General features: G+C 45.8%; 1 protein-coding gene across 2 annotated transcripts in view; it reads left to right on the top strand.

The window, feature by feature from the left end:
• CCDC191 (coiled-coil domain containing 191) overlaps positions 1-26,678 on the top strand; it is an 87,046-nt gene that overhangs the window by 974 nt on the left and 59,394 nt on the right. For both annotated transcript variants that reach the window (XM_082245472.1, XM_082245471.1), the window contains exons 2-5: positions 1,561-1,599; positions 10,452-10,596; positions 18,778-18,918; positions 20,274-20,452. In XM_082245472.1, the coding sequence (XP_082101598.1) occupies positions 1,561-1,599; positions 10,452-10,596; positions 18,778-18,918; positions 20,274-20,452 (504 nt within the window). The remainder of the gene's footprint in view (positions 1-1,560; positions 1,600-10,451; positions 10,597-18,777; positions 18,919-20,273; positions 20,453-26,678) is intronic.

The raw sequence follows: 26,678 nt of genomic DNA, 5'->3' as shown, positions 1-26,678 counted from the left end.
GGGTCATGGGTGACAACACGCAGACAATGATGGGAGTACATGGTCATGGGTGACAACACTCAGACAATGGTGGGAGTACATGGTCATGGGTGACAACACGCAGACAATGGTGGAAGTACATGGTCATGGGTGACAACACGCAGACAATGGTGGGAGTACATGGTCATGGATGACAACATGTGGGAAACAGTGACAACGCACAAGCAAGGGTGACAATGATGACAATTCATGAGCAATGGTGGAGATACACTGGTAGGGTGACAACACATGGGCAATGGTAGAAATTGATTTGTAGAGGTGGCAACACACAGCGAATGGTGACAACTCATGGGTAATTGTGGAAATACATCAGTAGGGGGTGACAACACATGGGCAATGGTGAAAATACATTCACAGGGGTGACATGCAGAAGTGCAGGATACGGAGTAGACATGCAGGAAACCGCAAAGAGAAAACAATCCAAACCGGGGTTCTAATTTAAGGAGTAACTCCACTTTTTGAGAAACAAACTCTCCCCTCTGGGTGAGAAATTTACACCTGGTGCACTCTTTGTATTAGAATGAGGAAAGTAGCAGGGTCTGCATCCCTAAAGAAGTGGTTGGCATTGGCATTTATGCTGCAGGGGATGCCTAAAATCTGATTTTTATCTTGTGGGAAAATCAGTGAGCCAATGACACAAGCAGGAAATTATGTTTCTGGGGGCTTTCTTTACACCATCTGTGTACACAGCGCCTCCATGTGGCCATATTGCATTTTACAGAAAATGACAGAGGCTGCAGATTGAAAAGGAAAGGTATTTTTTATAAACATTTAATTGCAATATGACTTTTGTAACAATTGTATACACTATGATATATATTTTTTTTTATTTGGTATTTTTTTTCCCATTAAAGTGGAGTTTTTCTTTAATGATGTCTGTGATATGATAAGTTACTACAGTGTTTCTCAACTCCGATCCTCAGGACCCACTAACAGGCCAGGTTTGCAAGATATCTGAAATACATCCCAGGTGATCTCATATGCTGCTCAGTGATTGCAGTACTCTAATCTGCATCTCCCCAAGGACCTCCTGAGGATCGGAGTTGAGTTCGGCCCCTTTCACACAGGCGGACCATTGAGATCCGCCTGTTCATTTTTTTGGCGGATCTGAACAGTACCCCCATGCATTCCTATGGGGCATCGGATGGCAGCAGAGACATGTCCGCTGACATCCGACCCGATCCGTCAAATCTGGACGGATGGAAACCCTATTTTCCATCCGTCCAGTGGATCGGATGAGAACGGGCCGACGGTCCATTCCCATCCGATTTCCCCCATAGAGATGCATGGGGAACTGACAGCTGTGTCTCCGCACACAGCGCAGAGAACAGCTGTCCTCCTGCTCAGCGGGGTATCGGCGGATCAATCCCCCGCTGAGAAAAACGGAGTCCGTCCGACGGACGGAGTGTGTGAAAGGGGCCTTAGGGTGTCGGATACACACAGACAGAGGCCTCATTACAGGAACGTCAGAGATGAGAAATATTTCTGTCACCTGATCACTCTTCCCGTCTCTCTTTACAGCCGGCCTTCGACTACAACAACGTGGAGCACTGGATAAAGGTAAGACACCGAGCACAAGAGGAAAAACAACAACCTACATGTGACATTAAGTGCCGGTTCCCACTTCAGCGATGTCAGACATCGCATGTGATTCGGAGCGCACTGCTCTGCAAATCACATGCGATGTCTGTGCGTTACAAATTCAGCCATACAGATTGTGAACTGAACCACCATGCGATCCGATTCTGGTGTGGACCAAAAAAAGTTTCCTGTGAGACTTTGATCCAAATGCGATGCAAATTCAGGCTGAATTTGCATCGCATTCAGACCAAAGTCACACAGGACACTTTTCTTGGTCCGCACCAGAATCGGATCGCATGGTGGTTCACACCTATGGGATTTGATTCATGTCTGAACTGACAGTTCTCACTGTGATATGCGAACTGATCTGCGGGTGTCGTTAACTTTTTATTGACAACCCCCAGCGATTCCCATATGGCAGTGTGAGCTGCCTGCGAGTCGGGTGGGTTGCAGGAACCCGCAGTGGATTGGCAGGGTTCCCGCATCTGATATGTGTGAACCGGGACTAATACACTCCAACAAAAGGCTTTACCTTTCTATATACTCCCAATATAGGACTTTACCTTTCTATATACTCCCAACATAGGACTTTACCTTTCTATATACTCCCAACATAGGACCTTATCTTCAGGCTACGTTCACATGTGGGCATAGCGGATCACGGGCAGAATCGCCACAATTCTGCCCCCGATCCGGAAATCATTGCAAATCGCGGGGACGCCTGCGCGATGCCCGTGATTTGCAATGGCACCACAAACGCTGTGCAATGTTGCCGCTATTTCCGCCTGCCGAATCGCGGTAACATCGCGCAAACAGAATCGCGGGACGCCTGACGCACAAAAAAGGTACAAGAGCTTCTTTTGTGCGTCATGCGTCCTGCGATTCTGTTTGCGCGACGTTACCTGCGATTCGGCAGGTGGAAACATTGCACGTCGTTGGGGTGCCATTGCAAATCATGGGCATCGTACAGGCGTCCCACGATTTGCAATGATTCCGGATCGCGGGCAGAATCGTGGCGACTCTGCCCGCGATCCGCTACCCCCACATGTGAACGTAGCCTCATACAATACAGTGGGGAAAATAGTTATTTGATCCCCTGCAGATTTTGTCAGTTTGCCCACTTACAAAGAAATGAAGGGTCTATAAGTTTTATCATAGGTGTATTTTAAATGATAGAGACAGAATATCAACCAAAAGAACATGATACAAATGTTATAAATTGAGTTACATACCGTATATACTCGAGTATAAGCCGAGTTTTTCAGCACATTTTTTTGTGCTGAAATCGTCCCCCTCGATTTATACTCGAGTCAACAAAAAAAAATGTCCCCGGCCGGCCCGACGCGCTTCACATTTAAAAATGGCGCCGCCCGGCGCCAACGTGTCACCGCGCATGCGCCGCCGCCGCTCGGGACAGGCCATACACGTTCGGCTATTCCTGGTAATAGCCGAATGTATACAAGCTTTCCCGAGCGGCGGCGGCGCATGCGCGGTGACACGTTGGCGGCGGGCGGCGCCATTTTTAAAATTAAAGCTCTTCTGGAACAGGTAAGTGAAACACAGCCGCACTACCTGCCATTATACACCTGTACCATGCTTGCAGCACAGCATCTCCTGTAGTATGCCTGCAGCCCCGCATTCTATTTTACTATGCCCACAGCCCTGCATTGTCCTGTACCATGGCCGCAGCCCTGCATTGTCCTGTACCATGGCCGCAGCCCTGCATTGTCCTGTACCATGGCCGCAGCCCTGCATTGTCCTGTACCATGCCCGCAGCCCTGCATTGTCCTGTACCATGCCCGCAGCCCTGCATTCTCTTTTACTATGCCCACAGCACTGCATTGTCCTGTACCTTGCCCACAGCATTGTCCTGTACCATGCCCGCAGCCCTGCATTGTCATGTACCATGCCCGCAGCCCTGCATTGTCCTGTACCATGCCCGCAGCCCTGCATTGTCCTGTACCATGCCCGCAGCCCTGCATTGTCCTGTACCATGCCCGCAGCCCTGCATTGTCCTATACCATGCCCGCAGCCCTGCATTGTCCTGTACCATGCCCGCAGCCCTGCATTGTCCTATACCATGCCCGCAGCCCTGCATTGTCCTATACCATGCCTGCAGCCCTGCATTGTCCTGTACCATGCCTGCAGCCCTGCATTGTCCTGTACCATGCCTGCAGCCCTGCATTGTCCTGTACCATGCCTGCAGCCCTGCATTGTCCTATACCATGCCTGCAGCCCTGCATTGTCCTGTACCATGCCTGCAGCCCTGCATTGTCCTGTACCATGCCTGCAGCCCTGCATTCTCACCCTAGGCTTATACTCGAGTCAATAATTTTTCCAATTTTTTTGTGGTAAAATTAGGGTCCTCAGCTTATACTCGGGTCGGCTTGTACTCCAGTATATACAGTAGTTAGTCAGGTTGAAAAAAAGGCACAAGTCCATGTGGCTCATCCAACAAAAAACAAGAAACAGTAAAGAAAACCCAACCGTACAATCCCATATACACAATCCTATACCCACAGTTGATCCAGAGTTGCAGTTCGGTGAGTAAAATAAGTATTTGATCCCCTACCAACCAACAATAATTCTGGCTCCCATAGACTGACTACAGTAGGTGCTCATGTGGTGTACAGATTAGTCCTGTCAATGTAAGAAGGGGCTCCTAACAACAACTCGTTATCTGTATAGAAGTCACCTGTCCACAGAATCTTTCTTCCATTCAATCCTCACCATCATGGGGAAGACCAAAGATCTGTCATAGGACATCAGGGATGGGATTGTAGACCTGCACAAGGCTGGGATGGGCTACAGGACCATCAGCAAGAAGCTTGGTGAGAAGAAGACAACTGTTGGAGCGATTAGTCACGAATGGAAGAAATATAAAATAACCGTCAATCTCCCTCAGTTTAGAGCTCCATGCAAGGTTTTGCCTCATGGGGTGAGGATGATCATGAGAAAAGTGAGGGATGAGCCCAGAACTACACGGGAGGAGCTTGTGAATGATTTCAAGGCAGTTGGGACCACAAAAACAAACCATTGGAACTCAATACGCTGCCATGGATTGAAATCCTGCAGCGCCCGCAAGGTCCCCCTCCTCAGGAAGGCACATGTACAGGCCCATCTGAAGTCTACCAATGAACATCTAAATGATTCAGAGAAGGATTGGGAGAGAGTGCTGTGGTCCGATGAGACCAAAATTGAGCTCTTTGGCATTAACTTGTCTCTAAAGACGTCAGCATGCTGACGAAACGTGTAAGATGTAACGCACAAAGTGACGTCACAAGGAGAGAATGGAAAGCAAGCCGGAAGCCACACTGCTGTCCACTCCATCTCTGGCTCGTGACTAGTCACATATATGGTTTTTTAGACTACTTTTACCATTGTGGATTGTTTTAACCCATGGATGGGTAATAAAAGCTTTTAATATACTACACTATCGGGAGCTTGTTCTTCTTGTCCTTCACCTGGGCAGTGAACGAGGAAAGCTGGAGAGACTATACACGGATTGCTGTCCCTGGTCGGAGTGACTACACTGGATATAATATACCATTCCTGGTCGGGGGTGACCACCTAAGCGCTGCATGGTCTTGATGCTATACAGCAGTCAAGACCAACAACATCTGGTGAGTGGCCCATTCATAACCACCTTTTGGAGTTCCTCTGTCGGTGAAGTCTATTCATCACATGGCTGGCGGGGAAGATTACTTGTAGCACCTGCACTTTATTATACACTGAACTTTTTTCCATTTGAACAAGATACTTTACCATGTTTGCACTGGACTATTTATTAGGTGTTTTACAGACCTATATACCACGAACTATAACACTTATATTAAAAAAAAAATAATGTTATTCATATTTAATCACTTGCCTACTGGGCACTTAAACCCCCCTCCTGTCCAGGCCAATTTTCAGCTTTCAGCGCTGTCCCACTTTGAATGACAATTGCGCGGTCATGCAACACTGTACCCGAATTACATTTTTATAATTTTTTTTAAACAAATAGAGCTTTCTTTTGGTGGTATTTAACCACTTGCCGACCGCCGCACGACTATCTACGTCGGCGGTCAGCCCCTCACAGGCAAAGTGACGTAGGGCTACGTCACTAGCTTGTGAGGGTCTAGGGAGCGAGCGCGCGCCCCCGGAGGCGCGCTCCCGCCCCGGAGTGGTCACGGACCCCCCCGCGCGTGTGACCGGCGGACCGGATGTCCGCCGGCCACTCTGCGATCGGCGGGGGAGAGGGAGAAAGTCAGGCAGCTTGTGTAAACAAGCTGCCTGTCATTCTCCTCGCTGTATGAGAGCTGATCACATGGATCTACTATGTAGATCCGTTGATCACTCTGCATACAGCTGAAGCCACAGCCAATCACAGTTAGAATCACGCCCCTAGGGACACACACAGCCCCTCCCTCTCAAATAAAGTTAACCCCTTCACTACCAGTGTATTTTTACAGTAACAGTGCATATGTATAGCACTGATTACTGTAGAAATGTCACTGGTAACCCCAAAAGTGTCAAAAATGTCAGTCAAGGGTCCGATCTGTCCGCCGCAATGTCGCAGTACCGCAAAAAAAATCGCAGATCGCCGCCATTACGTGTTAAAAAAAAAAACAACAAAAATGACAAAAATCTTTCCCTTAGTTAGTAAACGCAATAACTTTTGCGCAAACCAATCAAAATACGCTTTTTGCGATTTTTTTTTTTACCAAACATAGGTAGCATAAAACAAATTGGCCGAAAATTTTAAAAAATTTTGATTTTTACATTTTTTTTGGGGGGAATTTCATATAAAAAAAAGGGAAAAATATTGCTATTTTTGCAAAATGGACACTCTTTTTTTGTTTATAGCGCGTGATCAAAAAATCGCACAGGTGATCAAATACCGCCAAAAGAAAGCTCTGTTTGTGGGAAAAAAAGGACGCCAAATTCGTTTAGGTACAGCGTCGCACGACCGCGCAATTCTCCGTTAAAGTCACGCAGTGCCGAATCGCAAAATACCCCCTGGTCGGAATGGGGGTAAAATCTTCCGGGGCTTAAGTGGTTAATCACTGTTGGGGTTTTTATTTTGTGCTGAACAAACAAAAAAAGACCGAAAATTTTGAAAAAAACAAAAAACAGTTTTTATAGTTTTTTATAGTTTTATAAAATTTTGCAACCAGGTAATTTTTCTCCTTCATTGATGTGCGCTGATGAGGCGGCACTGGTAGGCTGCACTGATGGGCACTGATAAGGTGGCCCTGATAAGGCAGCACTGATAGGTGGCAATGATGGGTGGCACTGATGGGCACTGGTAGGTTGCACTGATGGGCACTGGTAGGTTGCACTGATGGGCACTGGTAGGTTGCACTGATGGGCACTGATAGGCTGCACTGATGGGCCCTGATAAGGCAGCACTGATAGGTTGCAATGATGGGTGGCAATGATGGGCGGCACTGAAGGGCACTGGTAGGTTGCACTGATGGGCACTGGTAGGCTGCACTGATGGGCACTGATAGGCTGCACTGATGGGCACTGATAAGGTGGCCCTGATAAGGCAGCACTGATAGGTGGCAATGATGGGTGGCACTGATGGGCAATGATGGGCGGCACTGAAGGGCACTGGTAGGTTGCACTGATGGGCACTGATAGGCTGCACTGATGGGCACTGATAAGGTGGCCCTGATAAGGCAGCACTGATAGGTGGCAATGATGGGTGGCACTGATGGGCAATGATGGGCTGCACTGAAGGGCACTGGTAGGCTGCACTGTTGGGCACTGGTAGGTTGCACTGATGGGCACTGATAAGGCAGCACTGATAGGTGACAATGATGGGTGGCACTGATGGGCAATGATGGGCGGCACTGAAGGGCACTGGTAGGTGGCACTGAAGAGCACTAATAGGCGGCACTCATGGGCACTAATAGGTGGCACTGATGGGCAATGATAGGCACTGGTAGGGGACACTTATGATGGGGTACTGATAGGTGGCACTGGTAAGCACTGGTAGGTGGCGCTGATGGGCACTGGTAGGTGGAACTAGTGGGCACTGGCAGATGGCACTGGTTGGTGGCACCGGTGGGCACTGGTAGGTGGCACTGGGGGCACAAATTATCCCTCTCCTCTTCTGGACCGATGTCCCTCTGACAGCAGCCGGCGATCGTTATTTTTTTCTCCTCACCCTGACAGTGTGAGGAGAAAAAAACAGCTGATCGCCGGCTGCTGTTTACTTTACATGATCAGCTGTCATTGGCTGACAGCTGATCACGTGGTAAGGGGGATCACCCCTGATCTCCGATCTGTGATCAGGCGAGTCTCATGGACTCGCTGATCACAGAGCGAGCCGGGCACACTACGCAGGGATCGCGCAGGCCGCTCGTTGCAGAGAGGACGTCATTGTACGCCCTCCCGGCAATTCAGGTCCGCGCTGTAGCCATCATTCAGTATAGCGCGGACGCCAAGTAGTTGAATTAACTTTCATAGACACGGAGAACATCTATTATCATCACAATTTATGCACTTTATATGTATTTATGTATTTTCTATTGTGTTATATTGAGTATCTATGTATGAGTTGCCAAGCAACAGCCAAGAAACCTTAAGGATTTAGAGAAGATCTGTAAAGAAGAGTGGACCAAAATCCCTCCTGAGATGTGTGCAAACCTGGTAACCAACTACAAGAAATGTCTGACCTCTGTGCTTGCCAACAAGGGTTTCTCCACCAACTACTAAGTCATGTTTTGCTTGGGGATCAAATACTTATTTTACTCACTGAGCTGCAACTCAATTTATTTTATAACATTTGTATCCTGTGTTTTTTCTGTATTTTTGGTTGATATTCTGTCTCTATCATTTAAAATACATCAATGATAAAAATTATAGACCCTTCATTTCTTTGTAAGTGGGTAAACTTACATAATCTGCAGGGGATCAAATAATTATTTTCCCCCACTGTATATAACCAAAAGTATTGGGACGCCTGCCTTTACACGCACATGAACTTTAATGGCATCCCAGTCTTAGTCCGTAGGGTTCAATATTGAGTTGGCCCACCCTTTGCAGCTATAACAGCTTCAACTCTTCTGGGAAGGCTGTCCACAAGGTTTAGGAGTGTGTCTATGGGAATGTTTGACCATTCTTCCAGAAGCGCATTTGTGAGGTCAGGCGCTGATGTTGGATTAGAAGACCTGGCTCGCAGTCTCCGCTCTAATTCATCCCAAAGGAGTTCTATCGGGTTGAGATCAGGACTCTGTGCAGGCCAATCAAGTTACTCCACCCCAAACTCGCTTTATGGACCTTGCCTTGAGACTCTGGTGCGCAGTCATGGTGTGTCTATGGGAATTTGATCATTATTCCAGAAGTGCATTTGTGAGGTCAGGCACTGATGTTGGAGAGAAGGCCTGGCTCGCAGTCTCCGCTCTAATTCATCCCAAAGGTGTTCTGTTGGGTTGAGGTCAGGACTCTGTGCAGGCCAATCACGTTCCTCCACCGCAAACTCGCTCGTCCATTTCTTTATGGACCTTGCTTTGTGGACTGGTGCGCAGTCATGTTGGAACAGGAAGGGGCCGTCCCCAAACTGTTCCCACAAAGTTGGGAGCATTAAATTTTCGAAAATGTCTTGGTATGCTGACGCCTTAAGAGTTCCCTTCACTGGAACTAAGGGGCCAAGCCCAACCCCTGAAAAACAACCCCACACCATAATCCCTCCCTCCACCAAATGATTTGGACCAGTGCACAAATCAAGGTCCATAAAGATATGGATGAGTGAGTTTGGGGTGGAGGAACTTGACTGGCCTGCACAGAGTCCTGACCTCAACCTGGTAGAACACCTTTGGGATGAATTAGAGCTCAGACTGCGAGCCAGGCCTTCTCTCCACAAATGTGCTTCTGGAAGAATGATCAAACATTCCCATAGACACACTCCTAAACCTTGTGGACAGCCTTCCCAGAAGAGTTGAAGCTGTTATAGCTGCAAAGGGTGGGCCAACTCAATATTGAACCCTACGGACTAAAACTGGGATGCCATTAAAGTTCATGTGTGTGTAAAGGCAGAAGTTGGGAGTCTGCTGATGCGGGGTCGAGAGTGGTCAGCCACGTCAGGTCATACACGGAGGAACACGGAGAACAGAGGACTTCTAGCAGAGATGCACCTTGGAGCACAAACACAAGGGCAAGGACTGCAACCCATCAGGTGACTGATATAGTCAGGTGTGCAGCATCATCACTGTGTGACGCCCAGGCTGCAGGCAAGTGATGATGCAATCCGAGTCTATAAGATGCAGCAGTCTGCACATGTCCAAGATGGCTGCCAACAGGAAGGCAAGGTAAGACCTCGACAAGTGGTCTATCTGCAGAGGTCCAACACACCCCTGGTGACTGAGACTGATAGCTCTGTATACAGCAAGGCCTTTGTTCCCCACAGCTACCACCGTCACCTCCACCATAACACAGGCGTTGTGGGCGGGGCCATAGTGCTGGCTACTCCCACAGCCTTGCTGATTCCTGCCTTGTCTAGTAAGGGGAGTAAGAGCGTCAATGGAGCCCACCCACTGCCGGAAAGGGAAGAACAGCTTGGAAGCCATTGGCAGCCATGTGACTTCTAGAATAATATGAGAAAAAATAATCAGAAGTGATTTTATAAAGTTATCATTGTTGAATAAATAGCGCTAATGGTAAAGGATTTTTTATTTTTTTGCCTTGTGCTTTAAAAGAATAAAACAGATTAGCAGCTGCAAACAAGACGATTGGCGCCACCCTGTGGATATATGGCTACATTGTAATTAAATAATCCCGTCAGTGAATACACATTCCTGATTCTTGTTTCTCCTGTGTTCTGCCTTCTGGTGTGTGTGTAGAGAGTGGAGGAGGCCTCGGAATTCGCAGTTTCTGAAGTGTTCTCCAATAAAAAGCCAACTCATCGCACACAGAGAGCCCCGCGCCCCACTCTGGATCTTGAAACCACTGACCAGCTCCACGATCACGATGATGCTTACACTGAAGGTGAGCCAGATACGGGTTATAGAGCTGCTGGTAAAGGTAGAACTATAGGTCCAGTGATGGTCCACGAGAAAAATTTGGTGATCCACGGGGGTTCTGCCGCGAATCAACATTGTGGCGGATGTATTCCGCACATTGTTGTTTCCATTTTTGTTCTCAATGTGCTCTAACAGTCAGCACTCATTGATACCCGATGCCTCCTCTGTAGTTCCGGCTCCTATGAACTCAGAGGGAGGCGCTGAAAGTAGTGAAGAGAGGAGGAAGTGAAGGAGCAGACTTCCAGAGAGCTGGAGCATTGTGTGTGTAAAATGCAGCAGTGTGATCCAGGGGGAGGGGGGGCAGAGAGTCGGAGCATTGTGTGTATAAGGCAGCAGTGTGATCCAGGGGGAGGGGAGCAGAGAGTCGGAGCATTGTGTGTATAAGGCAGCAGTGTGATCCAGGGGGAGGGGAGCAGAGAGTTGGAGCATTGTGTGTATAAGGCAGCAGTGTGATCCAGGGGGAGGGGAGCAGAGAGTCGGAGCATTGTGTGTATAAGGCAGCAGTGTGATCCAGGTGGAGGGGGGCAGAGAGTCGCAGCATTGTGTGTATAAGGCAGCAGTGTGATCCAGGTGGAGGGGGGCAGAGAGTCGGAGCATTGTGTGTATAAGGCAGCAGTGTGATCCAGGAGGGGGGGGCGGAGAGCTGGGGGATTATGTGTATAAGGCAGCAGTGTGATCCAGGGGGAGGGGTGGCAGAGAGCCGGAGCATTGTGTGTATAAGGCAGCAGTGTGATCCAGGAGGGGGGGGGGCAGAGAGCTGGGGGATTATGGGTATAAGGCAGCAGTGTGATCCAGGGGGAGGGGTGGCAGAGAGTCGGAGCATTGTGTGTATAAGGCATGTAAAATTCATGTTAGTGGTCCCATGGATTAAAAATTGGGAGTTTATTGGTCTGTAAGGTGCGAAAGGTTGGCGACCACTCAAACTAGCAGTGCCACCATGAGGTCTCGTCTACAAAATAATGCTGATAGAAGGGGAGAGCAGAGTGACCGTGTTGCCACCCTTCTTTCACTGTGCAATCATATAGTACAGGAGAAATGGATGGGAATCACAAGAGCGTGTACAGTACTTTACAGTTCCTATGTTTGTGTTCTAGTTGTGTATTTAAAGTAGAACTAAAGGCAAAACTTTTTGGGAAGATTTACCATCATTTCCTGTCCCAGGAAATGAATCGCAGATCGCCACCATTACTAGTAAAAAAAAAAAATAAATAAATTAAAATGACATAAATCTTTCCCCTAGTTTGTAGATGCAATAACTTTTGCGTAAACCAATCAAAATACACTTATTGGGAATTTTTTTTAACAAAAATATGTAGCAGAATACAAATTGGCCTAAAATTATGAAAAAAATATGATTTTTATTTTTTTATTGGGAATGTTTTATAGCAGAAAGTAAAAAAAAATATTGTTTTTTTTTTGTTTTTTTTTTTTTTTAGAATTGTCGCTCTTTTTTTTGTTTATACCGCAAAAAATAAAAATCGCAGAGGTGATCAAATGCCACCAAAAGAAAACTCTATTTGTGGGGAAAAAGAGACCTCAATTTTATTTGGGTACAGCGCCGCACGACTGCGCAATTGTCACTTAAACTAACGCAGTGCCGTATCGCAAAAAATGGCCTGGTCATTAAGGGGGCAAATCTTCCGGTCCAGAAGTGATAATAGAAGTCAATGCAAGCCGCTGCGAAGTCGCCCCGAAGTAGTGCAGGAACCTTTTTCGACTTGAGTCGCTTCGATTAGAACGGTTCCGTTGCACTGAATGGCACACGACTTGTCGGGCAACTTAGTCCCAGTTTGAGCCCAGCCTAAGGCCCCTTTCATAATTGTGTAACTTTAAAGTCGCTCGATTTTACCGCAATTTTGCTGCGATTTTGGTGTGATTTGACTGGGCTGAAACAATGTCTATGTCTTTGGACCTCAAAACGCATTAAAATCGGGCCAAAGTAGTGCAGGGACTCCTTTGAAGTCAGTGCGAAGTCGCACTGATATGAACGGTACTCATTGGAAATAATGGAGAACGACTTGTCATGCGATTTTGCAGTCCCAAATCACAGGACAAGTCGCACAAGTGTGAAAGGGGCATAAGTGTTACTTTTTTTTTTTTTTTGCAAAGAAAAAGAGAATTTTAATAAATAATGCATGATTAACACAATACAGATAAAATTAAAAAAGTGAACATACCCAAGTCAAAAATTGGACATAGAATATAACAATATGTATAAATTATATAAATATTAATACATTTTGTCAAAACTTCATTATATAACATATACAGCATGTGGTTAATCTTCAGATGGTATATCATAATATCTTGTAAGCTCTACGCGTTTCGTGGCTTTTCCACTCATCAATAGCTGGCCCAGTGGCTTAGGAAGGAAAGGAGAGCACCCCAAAGGGCAACTGTCCCACCCGGGGCTGAGGCGGGAATTGGCCGAGGTTAACATGAAGGGAGGAAGAGAAGAGGGAAGTTGGTAAAATGGCCCCATGAAGGAGACAGATAGGGGCACCACAAGGGTATCCAAAATAGTGACCACACATTGTGACCAATTGATCTGTGGAAAGAATATATATTATTTATTAAATTTAATTATATGTAAGTTGTATATAATCAGTGATTATATAGGTGTATATGTCAAAATAAATATATACTGGACAATGCCAAAGTGTCTTCCACCATATAAGACAAAAAAAAAAAAAAAAAATAAAAAAAAATATATATATATATATATATATATATATATATATATAGTGCCTTGCGAAGGTATTCGGCCCCCTTGAACTTTGCGACCTTTTGCCACATTTCAGGCTTCAAACATAAAGATATAAAACTGTAATTTTTTGTGAAGAATCAACAACAAGTGGGACACAATCATGAAGTGGAACGAAATTTATTGGATATTTCAAACTTTTTTAACATATAAAAAAACAGAAAAATTGAGCGTGCAAAATTATTCAACCCCCTTAAGTTAATACTTTGTAGCGCCACCTTTTGCTGCGATTACAGCTGTAAGTTGCTTGGGGTATGTCTCTATCAGTTTTGCACATCGAGAGACTGAAATTTTTGCCCATTCCTCCTTGCAAAACAGCTCGAGCTCAGTGAGGTTGGATGGAGAGCGTTTGTGAACAGCAGTTTTCAGTTCTTTCCACAGATTCTCGATTGGATTCAGGTCTGGACTTTGACTTGGCCATTCTAACACCTGGATATGTTTGTGAACCATTCCATTGTAGATTTTGCTTTATGTTTTGGATCATTGTCTTGTTGGAAGACAAATCTCCGTCCCAGTCTCAGGTCTTTTGCAGACTCCATCAGGTTTTCTTCCAGAATGGTCCTGTATTTGGCTCCATCCATCTTCCCATCAATTTTAACCATCTTCCCTGTCCCTGCTGAAGAAAAGCAGGCCCAAACCATGATGCTGCCACCACCATGTTTGACAGTGGGGATGGTGTGTTCAGGGTGATGAGCTGTGTTGCTTTTACGCCAAACATAACGTTTTGCATTGTTGCCAAAAAGTTTGATTTTGGTTTCATCTGACCAGAGCACCTTCTTCCACATGTTTGGTGTCTCCCAGGTGGCTTGTGGCAAACTTTAAACAACACTTTTTATGGATATCTTTAAGAAATGGCTTTCTTCTTGCCACTCTTCCATAAAGGCCAGATTTGTGCAGTATACGACTGATTGTTGTCCTATGGACAGAGTCTCCCACCTCAGCTGTAGATCTCTGCAGTTCATCCAGAGTGATCATGGGACTCTTGGCTGCATCTCTGATCAGTCTTCTCCTTGTATGAGCTGAAAGTTTAGAGGGACGGCCAGGTCTTCGTAGATTTGCAGTGGTCTGATACTCCTTCCATTTCAATATTATCGCTTGCACAGTGCTCCTTGGGATGTTTAAAGCTTGGGAAATCTTTTTGTATCCAAATCTGGGTTTAAACTTCTCCACAACAGTATCTCGGACCTGCCTGGTGTGTTCCTTGTTCTTCATGATGCTCTCTGCACTTTAAACGGACCTCTGAGACTATCACAGTGCAGGTGCATTTATACGGAGACTTGATTACACACAGGTGGATTCTATTTATCATCATTAGTCATTTAGGCCAACATTGGATCATTCAGAGATCCTCACTGAACTTCTGGAGAGAGTTTGCTGCACTGAAAGTAAAGGGGCTGAATAATTTTGCACGCTCCAATTTTTCAGTTTTTTATTTGTTAACAAAGTTTGAAATATCCAATAAATTTCGTTCCACTTCATGATTGTGTCACACTTGTTGTTGATTCTTCACAAAAGAATTACAGTTTTATATCTTTATGTTTGAAGCCTGAAATGTGGCAAAAGGTCGCAAAGTTCAAGGGGGCCGAATGCTTTCGCAAGGCACTGTATGTGTGTGTGTGTATGTATGTATGTATGTATGTGTGTGTGTATATATATATATATATATATATATATATATATATATATATACAGTACAGACCAAAAGTTTGGACACACCTTCTCATTCAAATAGTTTTCTTTATTTTCATGACTATGAAAATTGTAGAGTCACACTTCAAGAGGTAGTCACTTGAAATGGTCTTCCAACAGTCTTGAAGAAGTTCCCAGAGATGCTTAGCACTTGTTGCCTTCACTCTGTGGTCCAGCTCACCCCAAACCATCTGGATTGGGTTGAGGTCCGGTGACTGTGGAGGTCATCTGGCGCAGCACCCCATCACTCTCCTTCTTGGTCAAATAGCCCTTACACAGCCTGGAGGTGTGTTTGGGGTCATTGTCCTGTTGAAAAATAAATGATGGTCCAACTAAACGCAAACCGGATGGAATATCATGCCGCTGCAGGATGCTGTGGTAGCCATGCTGGTTCATTATGCCTTCAATTTTGAATAAATCTCCAACAGTGTCACCAGCAATGCACCCCCACACCATCACACCTCCTCCACCATGCTTCACCAGGCATGTAGAGTCCATCCGTTCACCTTTTCTGCGTCGCACAAAGACACGGTGGTTGGAACCAAAGATCTCAAATTTGGACTCATCAGACCAAAGCACAGATTTCCACTGGTCTAATGTCCATTCCTTGTGTTCTTTAGCCCAAACAAGTCTCTTCTGCTTGTTGCCTTTCTTTAGCAGTGGTTTTCTAGCAGATATTCTACCATGAAGGCCGGATTCACACAGTCTCCTCTTAACAGTTGTTCTAGAGATGTGTCTGCTGCTAGAACTCCGTGTGCCATTGACCTGGTCTCTAATCTGAGCTGCTGTTAACCTGCGATTTCTGAGGCTGGTGACTCGGATGAATTTATCCTCCGCAGCAGAGGTGACTCTTGGTCTTCCTTTCCTGGGGCGGACTGCATGTGAGCCAGTTTCTTTGTAGCAATTGATGTTTTTTGTGACTGCACTTGGGGACACTTTCAAAGTTTTCCCAATTTTTCGGACTGACTGACCTTCATTTCTTAAAGTAATGATGGCCACTCGTTTTCCTGTACTTAGAATTTGTATTATGGCAAGAAAAAAGCAGCTAACAGTCTATTCAGTAGGACTATCAGCTGTGTATCCACCTGACTTCTGCACAACACAACTGATGGTCCCAACCCTATTTATGAGGCAAGAAATCACACTTATTAAACCTGACAGGGCACACCTGTGAAGTGAAAACCATTTCAGGTGACTACCTCTTGAAGTGCGACTCTACAATTTTCATAGTCATGAAAATAAAGAAAACTCTTTGAATGAGAAGGTCTGTCCAAACTTTTTGTCTGTACTGTATATATATAAAAGGTGCCCAAGCGTATCAAATAAATAAATATAGAAGGGGGGACCTAGTGAAGCTAAAGCAGAATGGACCTGGAGGAATGAAGGATTATGAAACCATACCAAGAATCAAACAAGAAAAAATCCAACACGTGAAAATACAAAGTGAAAAGTGCTCTAAGTGTAAAGTGTACCAACTTACCAAGAGTGAAATCCCTTAGTGGAAAAAAGTGCATAATGCATGGACAGCAGCAAGTAAGAGCCGGCCAGCTGCGAAACCAGAGGGAAATGTGGATGGCATCCTGTTCCCTCTCATCTCTAACATCCTGCTGACCACGGTAAAATCCCGCCAACGGGAACTATATAGACGCAGTAATATAGGCCAGGGAGGAATTATCTCATATCCCACGCAAGCACTGGGGACGATGCATACCCGCCCAGCCAAGGCGTCAGAAGGGTGGTGACAGTTGCCCCGACAGCGCGAGGAGATCGCGGGTGGGGCAACTAAACATGGTGCCAATGCATCATTTTTTTTGCAATCAAAGTTTATTAAAGGAGAAGAAAATAGGAACAGAAACATCTGTTCCACCTCAAATGTATAATCCACTATACAAATATACTTACAGTCATAAAAGAGTAAATACATATATCCAAAGGCCCTATTACCGCAGCTAGTAAACAAGCCAGGTGATTGCCAGACCATTATTCTTGATCTTTAAGGATAGTTTACAGACAGGTATGGTGCCAGCTGATTGGAAAAAAGCCAACGTGGTACCAATATTTAAAAAGGGGCCGAGATATATCCCGGGTAACTATAGGCCAGTCAGCCTAACATCAGTAGTCTGCAAAATTTTGGAGGGGATGTTAAGGGACCACATACAAGACTTTAGTAATAAAAATGGTATTATTAGTAGTAATCAGCATGGATTCATGAAAAATCGTTCTTGCCAAACCAATCTATTAACCTTCTATGATGAAGTGAGCTGCAAAGGCCTTTGACACCGTTCCCCCACAAACGCTTACTGTACAAACTAAGGAAGGTAGGAATGGACCATAGGGTGAGTACCTGGATAGAGAACTGGCTCCAGGGGAGGTTGCAAAGGGTGGTGATTAATGGAGAGTACTCGGATTGGGTGGGTGTGGAAAGTGGGGTCCCCCATGGTTCTGTCCTGGGGCCAATCCTGTTTAATTTATTCATAAACGATCTAGAGGAGGGGATATCCAGTACAATCTCAGTATTTGCGGATGATACTAAACTAAGCATGCCAATATCTTCTATGCAGGATGTGGACAAAATTGTGGGGTGGGCAACTACATGGCAGATGAGGTTTAATGTTGAAAAATGTAAAGTAATGCACTTGGGTGCCAGAAACCAGAAAGAAAGCTACTCACTAGGGGGGGGGGAACCTCTGGGTGAGTCTAGGATGGAAAAGGACCTGGGGGTACTGGTAGACAACAGGCTTGGCAGTGGCATGCAATGCCAAGCCGCTGCAAGCAAAGCCAACAGAATACTGGGATGTATAAAAAAGGGGATTCACTCCAGAAATAAAGAGATTATTCTTCCACTCTACAAGACTCTGGTCCGGCCACATCTGGAGTATGCTGTCCAGTTCTGGGCACCGGTCCTCAGGAAGGATGTGCTGGAATTGGAAAGAGTCCAGAGAAGGGCAACAAAAATAATTAGGGGAATGGAGGACATCGGCTATGAGGAAAGACTACAAGCACTGAACCTATTCTCTCTGGAGAAGAGACGATTGAGGGGGGATATGATATCAATGTACAAATATTGTACTGGCGACCCTAGCAGATGGAAAAACCTATTCAGAGAAAGGGAATACAATAAGACACGTGGCCACTCACTAAAACTAGAGGAAAGGCGGTTTAACCTTAAAATACGTAGGGGGTTCTTCACTGTCAGAGCAGTAAGGATGTGGAATTCTCTTCCACAAGCAGTGGTATCAGCAGGGAGCATTGATAGTTTCAAAAAACTATTAGATGGGCACCTTAAAGACCACAACATACAGGGTTATACAATGTACGGTTAACAGCAAACACACACACACATCATAGGTTGAACTGGATGGACTGATGTCTTTTTTCAACCTCACTAACTATGTAACTAACTATGTAACTATGTAAAAAAAAAAGCTATTCAAGAACTTCACTGAATATAAGCCTAAGTGTTTACTTATCTGCAGCAGAGGAAAGGGCTGTGCTGTGTAGCGGAGCTGTGTAAGTCTCTGGGAGGATTTGTCTTTCTGTCCACCCAGTCCTAATGTAAAACAGCTCAGTTCGTTGTATTTTATCTGTATATTTATCTCTTGGTCTGTAATTCAGCTTTAACACTCTCTCAGTAGTTTTGACTGTATCCCTGTGATGTGTATAGGGTTATTAATCCAGATTTTATCCCCCCAGCCCAGGAGCTGCTGAGTGAGTGGCTGAGCAATAAGCTGAGGCTGGAACTAGCCAATGAAGAAGATGAAGAGCCAAGCCACACCCCCGCAGAGCCCACAAAACCCCCCGCTCCTGAGTTCATCAAGTACAACAGGTTTGATGGTAAGATTATTGGGCTTTTCCAGCTGATGAGGACACTGGCTTGCAGTCTATGTTTTCTTCCTGGACCCGGCAGATGCAAATCACACACCAGGAGGGAGGTGGAGGGGATTGAGTCAGTTGGCTAAAGCGATTGTCTTCTCTGTTTATGGTGAAGATCTGAGCCAGTTATATCTGAGTATTTTATATTCAGCTTCACTCAAGGGGCACAGCCTACTTGCTGAACCGCATTGTTCTTCTGCACTTGGTTACCCATTTTATTACGATCTACAGAAGGTCCCCCTGCCTAGACCTTTCCTACTGACCCGTTTCACCCTTCCTACTGACACAGTTTACCTTTCCTACTGACACGTTTCACCCTTCCTACTGACACAGTTTACCTTTCCTACTGACACGTTTTACCTTTCCTACTGACACGTTTTACCTTTCCTACTGACACGTTTTACCTTTCCTACTGACACGTTTCACCTTTCCTACTGACACGTTTCACCTTTCCTACTGACACGTTTTACCTTTCCTACTGACACGTTTCACCCTTCCTACTGACACGTTTCACCCTGTAGGCTGCAGAAATGTGCTTAATAAAAATATAACGTATACAAATGTAAATATGTCTAACCACTTTCCGACCGCCAGCAGTACATACATGTACTGCGGCAGGTCGGCTCTGTCCCGCGAAACTACGTACCTTCGCGTGCACATTCGCCAAAATGTCATTTTTGGTGAGATACTTCCAATAGGAAAGCACGTCTAAAGGGATACAGGCCCTGCCACTTTCTTCATTAGAGCCCTGCAGGTGCACAGCTGATTGATAATTAAGAAACCACTCCCATTAGACCCACTTACTACATGGACACAGGCAAACACACAGGGATTTCTTCAGAATAACAAAGGGTAGAAATCTGCAACAAAATTTGTTATAATCCCTGCAATGTACAGAGATCACCCAGATGGGAATGTTTTTTTCTCAATAAAAGTGGAGTTACGCTTTAAAGGCACAGTAACTTGCTAATTTCGTTTTTTTTTATTATTTAAATAAAAAAATAAATGAAGATAAAAAGAGTGATGCAATTCTGGAAAGCATTGTCTGGCAAGCATTGCATTGTTGGGAAGTGGGAGTTACTAAAATAGTAGAGAGGTGATTTTTAGCTAAAAATGACAAAAAAACGCTAAAAACCACTGAAAAACGCCAATGCAAAAAAGCTTAAAAACGCTGAAAAACTTACGACAAAGGTACGGACGTTTTTATAACGCCCAGTGTGAATTAGGCCTTAAGCAAGGATATGGCCATACGGCTTTTTTTTTAAAAAAACATGGCCCCCTATATGTTTCTTCTGCTCTTACTTGTCTTTCTGCAGATCTCTATCAGTATCTGGAGCATGAGACGGAGGACACCAACACCCAGGACTTCCTGCAGAAGCTTCTCCAGAAAGAAGTGGTGGATTCTGGGATACTTGAGAACCTCCGGAGTGAGGAGGGGGAGAGGAAGGCCAAGCAGAGGGACCCCAGGGTCACCATGGAAGTGAGGCACCAGCAGGTGAGGTGCAGATGAGGTGCAGAAAACACCAACACTAGGGAATTGCAGGACCAGAATAAATAATGGGCTTGTGTTGATGGAGAAATGTAGCTTCCTCTCATGTACAGGGAGAACATAAACACTTCGGGGTAACTGGGTAATTGACCGGCCGACTATTGGCATAGATTGTATGTCCTTGTCTAGAGCCGCTCCCCAATGGGAAAGGTTGCAAGACAGAGTTGTTGATGACTATTCTGGCCTTGGGGGAGAGTATATAAGTTGTATCCATGTAACAAATCCTATTCAACACTGACCGGGTCAATGTAAAGCACATGTGTCAAACACAAGATTCGCGAAACGCGTCAACAGCCGTTGTAATAACGTTCCGTGTGCATGAGGCCCTGATTACAGAAAAGCGTAAATAGTGCCAATCAGTGCCCACAGTGCCCACCACCAATGCCCACAATCAGTGCCCATAGTGCTGCCAGTCAGTGCCCATCAGTGCCTGCTCATCTAAGCACTGACTGGCAGCACTATGGGCACTGATTGGGGGCACTGATGGTGCTGCCCATCAGTGTCCATCAGTGCCGCCTCTCAGTGCTCATCGGTGCTGCCTATCAGTGGTCATCGGTGCCACCTATCAGTGCCCATCAGTTCCACCTCCTCAGCACACATCAGTGAAGGAGAAAAAATATTTATTTTCAAAATTTACTCACAGAAAATAAGAAACTTTTTTTTTTTTTTCAAAATTTTCTGTCTTTTTTTTCTTTTTGTAAGAAATAGAAAACCCAGCGCTGATTAAATACCACCATAAGAAAGCTCTATTTGTGTGAAAAAAATGATACAAATTCCATATAGGTACAGTGTTGCATGACCGCGCAATTGTCATTCAAAATGTGAGAGCGCTGAAAGCTGAGAATTGGCCTGGGCAAAAAGGGGGTGAAAGTGCCCTGTATTGAAGTAGTTAAGCAACTTTTCCCTAAACGTCTTTCAGGACAGCACCTTGAGAGATGGCTCCTCCCTCTCACCAACAGGAAACAAACCATCCACCAGATTTTAAAAGGAGGCTCCTCCCACCATTCATCAGTTTTTGTGTTCCCTCCGTCTGTGCTCTTAAGGTACTGTCCTGAGAGACCGGGCTCTTTGCGTCCACCTTGCCCTATTTTTGGAGACTTTTGCTTCCTCCCATTCACGCGATCGACTGCAGTGCATGGGCTCCCTCTTCCCCTTCAGTGCTCAGGTGAGTCAGGACCCCTCAGAGCGCAGCCCCTGGATGGCATTCCTGGCTGGCGGTGCGGCCTTTTTGCTTTCCCACCGCTACTTTTTCAAAATTTGCCGCCACTCGTCCCGGATCGAGTTACGCTCGTCCGGCCGGAAGTGAGGTTTCCGGGAGGGGAGGGACGGCGCTTGGGCAGGGGGTGCGCGGCGTCATTTCCGCCGGACGCAGGGGAAGAGGGGAGGAGCAAGCTGGTGCTTATTCCGGTTCTGGTCCAGCGCAGGTGCGCTTTTGGTCTCCGGAACCGGTACCGGGGATACACTGCCAGCGATGGACACAGCTTCCACAGCGAGTGGGACAGGCACAGGCACCAGTAAGGCCCAGGTAAGGGGTAACTCTGTATTACCTATCTTACTGTGGGGTCTCTCTCCTTCCTTTTTTCACTACCCCCCTGGTGGCTGGGGGCCTGTCAGGGCACATGGGGCTTACCTTAATGTCTTCCTATGCACCTAGGTGGCGCTGAGGTTTAGGCTGACTCATTAGAAAGCATTTTGTGTGTTTTTCTTTCATGTCTTCCAGGCTAGAAGCTCCGAAACAATAGCTAAGAGGAAATGCCCCTCATGCAAGACAAAGTTGACTTTGGCAGGGATGTATTGATACCTTCGTAAAAGAAGAAGCATCTTCAGCATGTGGAGATTTAATCGCATCTGTAAGGAAGGAATTGGATGCTACCATCCAATCTTTTCGGTCATCCCTGCAGGATCCTGCTTTGAGTCAGCCATCAGCCTCACACTCTTCTCAGGGCTCCCAATTGGTTCCTTCGGTGGAAACAGAAGTGGTTCCTCCCACCCAAGGAAGTCATTCCCCCTCGCATTCCAAAGAGGAGTCAGAGGAAGAAGAGGAGGAAGGGGCTCAAAGTATGCCCTCTAAATATAAGCTGTCCTTAGATCAGGTAGACGGTCTCTTAACCACTTAAGCCCCGGAAGATTTTACCCCCTTCCTGACCAGGGGGTATTTTGCGATTCGGCACTGCATGAATTTAACGGACAATTGCACGGTCGTGCGACACTGTACCTAAACGAATTTAATGTCCTTTTTTTCCCACAAACAGAGCTTTCTTTTGGTGGTATTTGATCACCTGTGCGATTTCTTGATCATGCTCTATAAACAAAAAAGAGCGTAAATTTTGCAAAAATAACAATATTTTTCACATTTTTTTTATATGAAATTCCCCCCAAAAAAAATTTAAAAATCAAAATTTTTTAACATTTTCGGCCAATTTGTTTTCTGCTACCTATGTTTGGTAAAAAAAAATCACAAAAAGCGTATTTTGATTGGTTTGCGCAAAAGTTATCGCGTTTACTAACAAAGGGAAAGATTTTTGTCATTTTTGTTGTTTTTTTTTTTTAACGCGTAATGGCGATCTGCGTTTTTTTTTGTTTTTTTTTTGCGGTATTGCGACATTGCGGCGGACAGATCAGACCCTTGACTGACATTTTTGACACTTTTAGGGTTACCAGTGACATTACTACAGTAATCAGTGCTATAAATATGCACTGTTACTGTGAAATTACACTGGCAGTGAAGGGGTTAACTTTTTTTTGAGAGGGAGGGGTTATGTGTGTCCCTAGGGGCGTGCTTCTAACTGTGATTGGCTGTGGCTTGAGGTGTAGGAACAGTGATCAACGGTCCTACATAGTAGAACCGTATGATCATCATTCATACATCGGGGAGAATGACAGGCGGCTTTTTATTAGCCGCCTGCCTTTCTCCCTCTCCACTGACGATCGCGAGTGACCGGCGGACGATCTGGTCCGCCGGTCACACGCGCGGGGGGGGTTCGTGACCGCGCCTCCGGTGGCACGCGCTCGCTCCCGAGACCCTCACAGGCTAGCGATGTAGACCTACGTCCCTTTGCCTATGAGGGGCTGACTGCCGCAGTAAATATACTGTGAGCAGTCGGCAAGCGGTTAAAATCGGTTTATATCACCCTGGGTTTAGAAGAAGAAAAGGAGGAGCTATCCCTGCATGATAGAATGTATGCAGGCCTGGGTGAACCTAAGGGTCGCACCTTTCCAGTGCATCAGACAATTTCAGATGCCATCAGAAATGAGTGGGCAGATCCAGAAAGGAAAACCTTCTTCCCTAAAGCCTTTAAGAGGCGGTTTACTTTCGATGAACACCCAGGAGCCCCCTGGAACAAGGTTCCGAAAATTGACGCAGCCTTTTCCCAGGTCTCTAGGTCAACTGACTTAGCATTCGAGGACATGGGAGTTTTGAGGGATCCCATGGACAAGAAGATGGACCAACAGCTCAAAAGATCCTGGCAGTCCATCATGGGCAATCTTAAGCCTGCAGTGGCAGTGACCTGTGTATCCAGGAATTTGGAGTACTGGCTTAGCCAGGTGAAAGCACATATTACAGCAGATTCCCCTAAACAAGAAATCCTGGACTCTTTCTCCACTCTCTCCACGGCTATAGCATTTATTGCGTGTGCTTCAGCAGAATCAGTGAAGATGACGGTAAGATGTGCAGCACTAACCAACTCGGCCAGAAGAGCTCTTTGGTTAAAGACTTGGCCTGGAGATGCAGCTTCCAAAAACAAGCTGTGCGTAATCCCATTCCAAGGGGATCTCCTATTCGGTCCTGATTTGGACTCTGTTCTAGACAGAACAGCAGACAAAAAGAGGTCCTTTCCTATCAAAAAGAAAAAGCAGCCACCTAAGAGACTTTTTCGACCTCAAAAAACTCAGCAGGATAGCAGGCCCCAGGAGAAGAGGAGAAATTGGTCAACACAAAGACCCAAGGGAAAAGAAAGCGTTCTGTTCCATCCTCCTGCGTCGACCAGTAAAACGCAATGACAAGACTTTGCCGGTGGGAGGAAGGTTAAGGGAATTCCTCCCCTACTGGGCAGCCATAACAGAAAGCCAGTATATTCTGGATATGCTGTCCCAAGGCTACAGGATCGAGTTTTCGGAGACTCCGCCCGAAAGGTTCTTTGTCACATACCTCCCAAGAGATGCAGCCAAAGCCCTGCATATGACGGACCTATTAAAAGGATTTGATGCAACAGGGAGTTGTCTGTCTAGCACCATTGGAAGAACAACATCAGGGGTTTTATTCCCACATATTTCTGATATTGGGGGATTTCCGTCTCATCCTCAATTTGAAACCACTAAACAGGTCAGTTCTGTACAGAAAATTTCGGATGGACACAATTTTCACAGTCAGAACCCTGTTAGCCAAAGGATGCTTTATGGCATCAGTAGACTTAAGGGATGCCTATCTAAATATCCCCATAGCCTCTCATTCACAGAGACTCCTAAGATTTGTGGTAAATTTTGGGGAAGGAAACACTTCACCTTCAGTTCAAAGCCCTTCCTTTTGGCCTGTCATCAGCCCCTCGGATTTTTACGAATGTAATGGCAGAGTGCCTAGCGCCCCTCCTCCTTCAGGGAATCTCTGTGGTACCATACTTGGACGACCTACTTTTCTTTGCCCCTTCCAAAGAAAAGCTTCAAAAGGATCTGAACAAAGCCAGAGGTCATCTAGAGTCTCTGGGCAGGATAGTGAATGTCCAGAAGTCGAAGCTTACGCCAGCTCAGCGGGTTCAGTTCCTGGGGTTTCAAATATGCTCAGTGGAACAAAAGATCTTTTTACCAGAAGACAAACCGGTCAAGATCAAAAATATGGTAGCAAGGTTACAAACAAATCAATTATGGTCAGTCAGAAAGGTCATGTCAGTTCTACGAAACCTAACTGCATCAATACCAGCCATCATACATAGTTACATAGTTACATAGTTACATAGTTAGTGAGGTTGAAAAAAGACATCATTCCATCCAGTTTAACCTATGATGTGTGTGTGTGTGTATCCGCTTTTAACCGTACATTGTATACCCCTGTATGTTGTACATTGTATACCCCTGTATGTTGTGGTCTTTAAGGTGTCCATCTAATAGTTTTTGAAACTATCAATGCTCCCTGCTGATACCACTGCTTGTGGAAGAGAATTCCACATCCTTACCGCTCTTACAGTGAAGAACCCCTTACGCACTTTAAGGTTAAACCGCCTTTCCTCTAGTTTTAGTGAGTGGCCACGTGTCTTATTGTATTCCCTTTCTCTGAATAGTTTGTTCCTTATGCTCGGGTCACCAGTACAGTATTTGTACATTGATATCATATCCCCCCTCAATCGTCTCTTCTCCAGAGAGAATAGGTTCAGTGCTTGTAGTCTTTCCTCATAGCTGATGTCCTCCATTCCCCTAATTATTTTTGTTGCCCTTCTCTGGACTTTCTCCAGTTCCAGCACATCCTTCCTGAGGACCGGTGCCCAGAACTGGACAGCATACTCCAGATGTGGCCGGACCAGAGTCTTGTAGAGTGGAAGAATAATCTCTTTATTTCTGGAGTGAATCCCCTTTTTTTATACATCCCAGTATTCTGTTGGCTTTGCTTGCAGCGGCTTGGCATTGCATCCAATGGGCAAGGCTTCATTTTCGGCCACTACAATATTTTCTCCTGAGAGCCGGGGATCACAATCCAGAAACTTTGGAGTCAAAGGTAAAGATCCCCACCAAGGTCAAGAGGACCCTCTGGTGGTGGAGAAACCAAGCAACCTTGTCAAGGGGATTGGCCTGGACCTTCCCGGTAGACCAAAGATTTACAACAGACGCCAGCAGATGGGGGTGGGGAGCCCACTGGAACCAAAACCTGGAACAGGGTGCTTGGTCTCAGATAGAGACAACAAAATCTTCAAATTGGAATGAATTGAAAGCAGTCGGCCTGGCTCTCGTGGCCTTCTCTCAAAACCTCCAGGGGACTCAAGTCCTATCAGACAACGCCACTACAGTGGCATATCTAAACAAACAAGGGGGCACAAGAAGCAGAACCCTACAGTTATTGGCAACAGAAATCCTGCAATGGGCGGAAAGTCAGTTGCTTTCCTTGTCAGAAATCCATCTAAAAGGCACACTGAACGAAGTGGCTGATTACTTAAAGCGGAGTTCCAGCCTAACCGCACACTCACCT

Source organism: Pelophylax lessonae (genome assembly GCF_965119305.1).
Source record: "Pelophylax lessonae genome assembly, chromosome: 2".
Taxonomy (NCBI): domain Eukaryota; kingdom Metazoa; phylum Chordata; class Amphibia; order Anura; family Ranidae; genus Pelophylax; species Pelophylax lessonae.
Note: the sequence above shows the minus strand (reverse complement) of the source record. Positions and strands in the feature narration are given on the sequence as shown.